The 8,211-nt window shown below is 46.7% G+C and overlaps 1 protein-coding gene across 1 annotated transcript in view; it reads right to left on the reverse strand.

The window, feature by feature from the left end:
* Positions 1-5,501, reverse strand: part of TOGARAM2 (TOG array regulator of axonemal microtubules 2) — a 30,652-nt gene extending 25,151 nt beyond the window's left edge. Inside the window, 5 exon segments of the mRNA XM_075497437.1 lie at positions 834-1,006; positions 2,591-2,826; positions 3,295-3,506; positions 4,331-4,481; positions 5,474-5,501. Of these exon segments, the coding sequence (XP_075353552.1) occupies positions 834-1,006; positions 2,591-2,826; positions 3,295-3,506; positions 4,331-4,481; positions 5,474-5,501 (800 nt within the window).
* Between the last annotated feature and the right edge of the window lie 2,710 nt (positions 5,502-8,211).

Genomic DNA, 8,211 nt, shown 5'->3' on the forward strand with positions numbered 1-8,211 from the left:
ACACTGCTGTCTCCTGAGAATAATATTACACCTCCCTGCTCTTTCAAGAAGAAAAAGGAGTTTTCCAACTCAACTGGTAGGTAAGTATATTCAGATTGCACTTTAAAAGCCATGCTGAAGCTTTTAAATTGGAACTATATTTCTATGACTCCTTATTTATTGTTATAACCAGGATAAGGTTGAGAGCTAGATTTCCCCACGCATATCCAAGCAAATATCTTTCCATCAGTTACAGCCCCATAACTGTTCTCTAACACCTTGCCCCCTTTGATCTTAAAACCATATGGAAATATTAAACATCTATAGGATTATACATCTATAAACCGAGATTTATCTGGGCTCTCATTTCACAGAGAAGGCCCAGACACAGAGAAGTTATTACTGACATTTACAGAAGCAGCATCTGAATTTGCAGACAGCTATACAATAGCCAATATTTGCCCTAATAGCCAATATTTGCCCTAACATATTCTTGCAGGTACAGAAATTGGCAGTCAAAGATCACACACAAACCCAGATGCTGTATTCAGATCCGTGCAATACAGTTCCCACATGGCACCACAAAGATTACAGAATGAATCAGTATCAGAGTCCAGCAGAGGATGTGTTTTTAAGGTCCTCTTAAGTCCTGCCTCCTCCTCCCCCCCACCACCCCTGCTCTTAGAGTGTATGATGTTGGTTTTGACATTGTGGTGGATCATCATAGATATGCCAAATGGTGAATGCACAGAAGTTTGCATAAATATATTGGAGAGCTGACTGTGGAAAATAACCTCATGAGACGAGAAGTGCGAAGTGAACAGCATATTGGAGAAGCAGACACCTTGGCTTACCTCATCTCCAGGGCCTCTTGGAAAACCAGATGCTGAGAGCTTGGGAGAGGCGCTGCAGAGCTGCCAGGATCCTCATCAGATGGTCTTGCTGACTTGGGGATAGGAGGAATCAAAGCCATTCCCAGTGACTTCTTCCCATCCCCATGACTGCAACATGAGGGCAGCAGGGAAGCCTGGAAACAGTAGAACTCAGTGCTCAGCTCAAGCATCCAGCCTTCCCCCTTTGATGCCACAAGAAGTTTAGCTATGCTTTTAGCAAGGACTTGGCAGGAAAAGAAAAGTCAAACTGATGGAGCAGCTTGGCCTAGGATGGGCAATGGAAAGGGAAGTGGTGAGGGAGAGACTGTGTCACCGCTCTTGCCAGCTCTCTCCCCTCACTCACCTCTCTGGCAGTGGCTGCATTCCCACCTGGCATCCATCTGCTTGGCATAAGGATGTTCTGGGGTGCCGTTGCCTCTGTTAGGCTTTCTGATGGTATGGGAATGGGTTTAGATCACTATCCTCTCACTGTCCCTAAAGCACCTACCAGCCATTGCTGAACTCCAGCCAAGTCCCCACAAAGTCATTTTGCACGCTGGCAAAACCTGCTTTTCTCAAACCCATAATTTTTTCTGCTTCTGCCCTTCCTACAGTCCCCCACCAGCCTTTCGGCCCAGATGCTAATTTGCTTTCTGGATGCTCGGCGCTCTCCAGCTCCCATACAATTCATCATCTCAGGCTCACTGTCATTTATTAAGTTCAGCAGCGCTCCCTACCCTGCTGCTCTGTGTAAGGTCTCTCTGCCTGCTGAAATTACTTCAGGGTCCCCATGCCATAGCTAGGAAGGGGGATGGAGGGAGCTGGGGCAGATGCACACCCTCCCTTAGTATCCCATTGTTCTTGTCACAGCTAAAGAGCTAAATCAGGACCTGTTCAAACTCCAGTGAAACCAACAGAGTTAATGTCAGGGATACATTTGGCCCTGTATCTGCAAGGGTGAAATCAAGTACACCAGCCTTTTATTGGTTATCGTGTTTACAAAAGCTGTTATTCATCTGCTTTCTCCTGCCCACCACAGCAAAACCAAAATGACTGCAGCTTCTGTCCCTCCTGCAAAAGCAATCGAGTGGATTGGGTCTGGTCTCCATTCCCCATGGCCAGAATTGCCAATTTCCATCACTTAGCCCTGGGCAGACCCATGGGAGGGGATGAAGCTGCACTGGGGCTGCTGAACTCTAGAAACGTTATCAGAGATAACAGTGCAGAAGGACATGGCTGTACAACTCAAAAGCAGGGACAACCTAAAGTTGAGTTTGCAGGACTGCCTGCTCCAGCAAGCATCATTTTCCATCAAAACTGGACAGAGCTGATATAAAAAGCCACCAAAACACTGGTGTGTCTGCAACAGTAACCGCAATGTACAGATGGTTCACAGATATGTGTATTTTACTAACTGTAGAAGGATATGCTTGACCAGATTAGACACATTTAGTTGCTCCAACTGGTTGCTGGTGTTTTCTCAGTCATAAAACACAGCAGGAGCCACTAGAGAGCACAGAAACTATTTAAAGACCTCTTCTCCTATTGATACACACTGAGGACACGAAGTCTGCAGTACACATGTTGCAAAGACAGCCTGAAGCGCAATGTCCAGCTGAGCTCTTACTTGGCTCAGCTGCTTCCCTGGGCTTGCACCACAGGGAAAGAAGATCTCAGAGCTCTGCCTACAGGAAATAAACTGAGGATCCACCACACATGATTTGGCTTGGTTTCCTTACTTTACATCCTTTTCCCTCTGACATCAGCTCCTTGTTATTTCCATCACTGTCATCACAGCCTGCGCCGTTTTCCCCATCCTCCTGCTCTCCATTGCTCATCCTGCTGGGCTTTGAGGAAGGAAGGCTGTTCCGGATGGGAGGCACAGGCTCGGAGGTGACCAGGAGCCTCTGGGAAGCTGACCTGGAAACTACTGGCTTCAGGGTAACCCCCTTAGGATCACTGCAGTCAGTCAGGCCTGCAAAGCGGAGACACAAAGCGTAATAGAAGCAGCACTGCAAACATAAAGCACCTGAAGCTAGATATTTCATTGGACAGATTTCTTGGAAACTTCTAAATAACTGCACAGGGAAACATGCTCATGCTGGCAGCCACTTGAAGCAGGCCAGTGGACAACACTTAGCCACTTCCACAGAGCCACCAGAGGAACACCCTGGTCCTCTGGGCTCCTGCGAGACAAGGAACCCACAGACCTGTGCTTACCCAGAATAAGTCATCTGCATGTACACCCTCTGGCTCCTCTCCTTGCCCCACAGTTGTACACCTGTACAGCCACAGGAGGGCTACACAGGGGACTGAGAGCAGGGAAGGTTATTGCAGAGGGGCACATGCAGGGGAGAACTGGTCACTGGGAACGTGCGCTAGCTCTCTAGGCTGGGAAAAGATGCTTCTTCTCACAGGAGAGCGGGCAAGGCTCCCGCCTTACCTCTCTGTGAGGCTAACAGACCCTCAGACATCCTCCTCATCTTCAGCTTGTCCTTGATTTGAATGGTTTCTGGGGCAGCACTGCTCACCTCCCTCTCTCAGGGGTCCTGGGTCAAGCCTTGGTGAGAAAGGTGGGAGAGATCACCTCCATCCCCAGTGCTTAGGTCATACACACTAGCCTGGCTGACCCAGCCATCCAGGGGAGAGATGGCCCTTGGTTATGGAGGCTTCCCAACTCCATCCCCATCCCATAAACTCAGCTGCTTCTTCAAATGGGTTGTTAAGATGGACTGAAAAGAAGCTGTAGGTCAGGTAAAAGGGAAGAAGTGAGCTAATTGACCTCACAGCTTTACAATAAATCCATCTAATGAGCGAGGCATTCAATGTTTTTTTAATCATTCAGAAGATCAGTTTGGTTTTATTTTTCATAAAACTAGCATCAATTTAATTCTTCTGAACAGCATTGAGCTAGCAAGCCAGGAGAGAGGTTGAAGGCCCCACTGGTAAGAGAGGAAAAAAGATTCCCATTTCAGGACTTGGCTTCTGTGAAGACTACCAGTAAAGACCCACATGGTGCTACTGGTATTTCTGGAAAGCAGAAAGACGTCTCAGCAAGCAGGCAGACCTTGCCAGCATTTCTACAGCACCATCCCATCCTCAAGGTCAGATCTGATGGGCAAGCAGAAGAACAACTGGGAATTTACCTGTGGCGAGACCACACATTGATAGCAAGGATAGAAACAGAACTCGCATCTCACTACCATGCCCGATTTATGGCCAGTTGGGCCACAGTCCCTGTCCTGGCTGGCAGTAGTACTGATTTGACTACTGTTGATAAAGGAGAAGGCATAATGGTCTAATGATAGAGAGATGTGATGCCATGCGCACCACTGGAGCAGGGCAGGATCATCTGCAGCTCTCTGTCAGCCACCTACTCTGACACAGAGCCAGCACATGAGGACTGACCTCCAAGGACCATTTCTCCCCAAATCAGGGTTTTTTTTTCATTTGGCTGAGGCCACCATTGCATATTCAACCCCTTTCCATCCTCACCTTTGTCTCCACTGGTCCAGCTGCTGCCACAAAACTGCAAGTTCGAATCAATGCTTCCGCCTCGCAGAGCTGTGTATCTGGGTTTGAATTTGGGAATGCTCCCACAGTAGACAGCAACTGCGGCATGGTACTTAGCTTTAAAATAAGGACAGGACAAATGACTCAAATTCGCAGCATTTGATATGGATAGGAAAAACCAGACACCCCCTCTCCATAGAAGACTAACACAGCAGTAGTGACCTGCAGTCCTGGCCTCTGCAACGGTCTGTTTGACCTCACACTACTCTGCCTGGTGAGGCGCTTGCATTCTAGCACTTTGACAGCTGAACGTTCTACAAATTTGCATGTGTTTTGCTAGTTGCCAGTTGCCCATCCACAACTACAGGATTTCTTTCCTCTCCTTTCAAAGGGTAGGCAACCCACAAGGGTCTCTAGAATTTGACAATGTCTAGCAAGTAGATGCTTTCCAAAGCTAGTTTGAAAGTCCTTTGTTTCTGTAATTCCCACTCAATTTTGGGTTGGGTTTTGTTGTTTTTTTAATTTCTCTTCACAACAAAGAAAGTACAAGGACACAAACAATCACCAGGTGTTATAACTAAAAGAAGGTTTGCACTCTGCATTAGATGTCCCTAATAATTCAGTGGGCTTATTTGATTACTGTATCTGTAGGATGCAAATTGTCCATCCAAACGTCCTCCTTTGTTCTGCTTCATTGTTACAGGGGTTTATTCCCCACTTTCTTTACTGCAGAGACACCCAAAACCAATGTAAACATGGCCTGCCTCAAAAAATTTCTGATCTTGGCTGTTCCTGAAAATTCAAAATTATACACAGCGTGTTTCCCTGCCCCTTATCCTGGCCAGTATCTTCCCCATTACCCAGCCTCTAAGGCTGGGCTCTCACTTGTACAGCATGAAGAATAGCTGCTGCACTTGCCAGCATCTCCAGGGTCTTGTGATCAGCGCTTTGAATGCAGCTTTTGTACACGCTCTGCCTCCCTGAGCCGAGCAGCATTCCTGGGCACGGGCACTGCCACTGCAGGTGAACATCCTCCAGGCAAAGGCTGCAGGAACGGGATTGAAACAAGCCCTGGCTGAAGAAGTCTCCAGTCTGCTGCAGCCCTTTACCTGCTGCGAAATCATCTTGCATTGCCATGGTGGGGGGGGACGATGGGCTCTTTGCAGATGAGAGTCTACTCCATGTGCTGCTGGTCCGTGGGCCCGATACAGCTGCCAGTGGGTTCCCCTGCAGCATCAGGAGCCTACATGGAAAAATAACACTGCTAGTGCAAGTGACAGCCACCAATCCCTGGCGTTGCCCTGCCTACAGGGGTTCTTGCGTATGAAACTGCTCAAGTCAGGTGGTGTTAAAACAGCATAAATATATATTCAAGCTATGTATTTTCCACATTCTGTCAAAATCATGGCCAGAAAGTCCAAATGCTGGAGGAGGACTGCTGTCAGCCTAATGGGGGAAACGTAACTCCACCCCAGCAGCTGCTCTCCCCGTGGCTGTATAAGCATGGCAGCAGAGGCAAGTCTTTCACCGCGCCCATTGCTGTTGGACCCAGCGCAGCTCACTGGAGTTGTTCCCACTGCTGCTGCAGCAGGAGCATCGTTTAACACCTTTGATAACAAAGAGCTGTAATGTCACACTGGACTTGCCCCAAGAACAATGGCAAAAATGGGGGGTTCCTTAAACATATTAGCCCATTATGGCCTAAGTGAGAGGAAAGAGGGGATTTTGCAGAGCATACCTTAGGATAAGAGGTCAGGATGGTAAGCCAGCAGTAAAATTCCTATAAACATCAGTGAGTACAGAAGGAGGCCAATGTGAACGGCTTTTGAAAATCCACTCACAGGTGCCTCTAAAGCTCTGCAAACAGAATGACTATCACATGGTAGCTAAGTGCAGCCAGAAGGATCAATCACAGATACAGTTCAGTTAAATTATTACAGAAGGAAAAATGCCTCTGCACTCAATGGAAGAAGCAAAGGCAGGTCCCTATTAATGCATTCTGTAAGCTTAAAACAAATAACAAAGAATGCCTGTACAAGGACTTAAGGTACCCTACTATCAATCAAACTTACAATCAGAAAAAATGGTATCCTCAAGCAAATTTCAATAGAAATTTTTCATATTGCAGCAAGGCCCTGTACTGCTCCACCCCCTGCCCAAGAGATTTAACCCTGCTCAAAAGCTGTCAAAGCACTCACCTGGAATAAAGCAAGTGATTTCAGAAAGGCTGGAGGTAGCTGAGACAGTTAACCCACTTCTGGCTTTCACCCGTTTTGTTAGTCCAGGTAAATTCACAGAGACAGCTTAAGGTCAAGGAATGAAGGTGCTTACAGGGTTTTTAGAGCCTAATTCCCATTACTTTCAATGAAAGGCATGCACTAAATACCCTTAAAAATACAAATGTAGGTCTATTTGGACTGTGTACTTTAAAACAAGGAATGGAGGTATCATTGTGAGTGTGACTAGGGCACAAAGCAGGGATTAAGATATATTTTCTTTGGTCTTATTGCACAGGATGCATATCTAAGAAATATGCCAGCGGCAATTCTGGCAGGTTAAGATCACCTCCTAAATGAAGCTGAGCATGCCCCATTTCTTAAGGTATTAAAAATGCCCAAAAGAAAGCAGTAAGTACCAGAAATAAGCGTATCCTGTAGCTAGGATAGAAGGCTGCCTCTCCCACTGACTTACCCTGTAACACAAAGCCAGGCTCTCCATGCCTCAGTTTTGTTCCTTTGCCAGGCTGTCCTACCTAAATGCTAGCACGCTATAAAGCATAATTAGGAAGGGCATTACTTATGGCACCTCCATGGCCCCCAAAGGTTTAATTGCCTAAATTCAGGGCATAGTTCCTAATTCAGGCCAGCTACATGATATGGAAAACCGCAAATGTACAGCTATGTAGGGCCACCCCTTTCTCCCTTGCACTGAAACCACTGTAACCAGAACGATAATGGCAGAGCAATTTGCCCACAGCCTGGGGGAAGTGCTGGGTGTGCAGGATTCATCTTCTGCCACTGCTGATAGAAGCATGGAAAACTAGCTGGTGCCATTCTCTGTACAGAGGAGAACAGTGGCAGTGGTTCGCTGCTGAGTGAAAAAAGGTGTTAGAAAATGGCTTTCTGAAGAGGAAAAAATGGAACACAGCTGCATTTGAACAGCTCCAGGCCCTGGTGATGTTTCAGTAGACAGTAACTGTATTTGTCACCCTTCTGCTGGGTTAATCAAAAGGAAATGCATCCTCTGGGATTTTCAGCTTCTTTGGATCATTAGCACCCAGTAAATGAAAACAGAGATTATTTAATGCTATCATTACTTTCTTTCCCAACTAACAAGCTATTTCTCTGGTGGCTTCTCAGCGCAGGAAACATACAGCGTCTTTATATGAAGTATGTTGATGCCAACAACCCTACAGAGCCCATCAGAACTGGAGCCGCTGTGGAGGTTGAACCCAGTATCTCACCAGCCAGAGGCCTGTTGTGAGAATAAAATGAAATTGGAGTGATGACAGTTGTTTGGGGGGCTTTTTGGCCAGTGGATTTCAGCTTACAGGGCCATAATGCATCTGTAGTGTGAAGTTTTTATGTAGAGTATAAAGCTATCGCCCAGTGGAACTGGGCAGTTTCCCCAGGCCTGTGAGACCATCACAAGGCAGATCCCTGCGCTACTGATTGCATCTCTCCCCACTTTTCTAAGTTCTTGGTGTTAAAGCTGCTTAGGTTAGACACACAGCTTACAAGAAGTGCTCCTGTATCTTTCTGCGCAATGATCCAAGCGAGATTACACATCCAAAATCCGTTTTGTTTTACCATTGAATTTACTGTTTTGAGGGATTTCTGAACCAGCA

This window comes from Mycteria americana, chromosome 3, assembly GCF_035582795.1.
Source record: "Mycteria americana isolate JAX WOST 10 ecotype Jacksonville Zoo and Gardens chromosome 3, USCA_MyAme_1.0, whole genome shotgun sequence".
NCBI lineage: Eukaryota > Metazoa > Chordata > Aves > Ciconiiformes > Ciconiidae > Mycteria > Mycteria americana.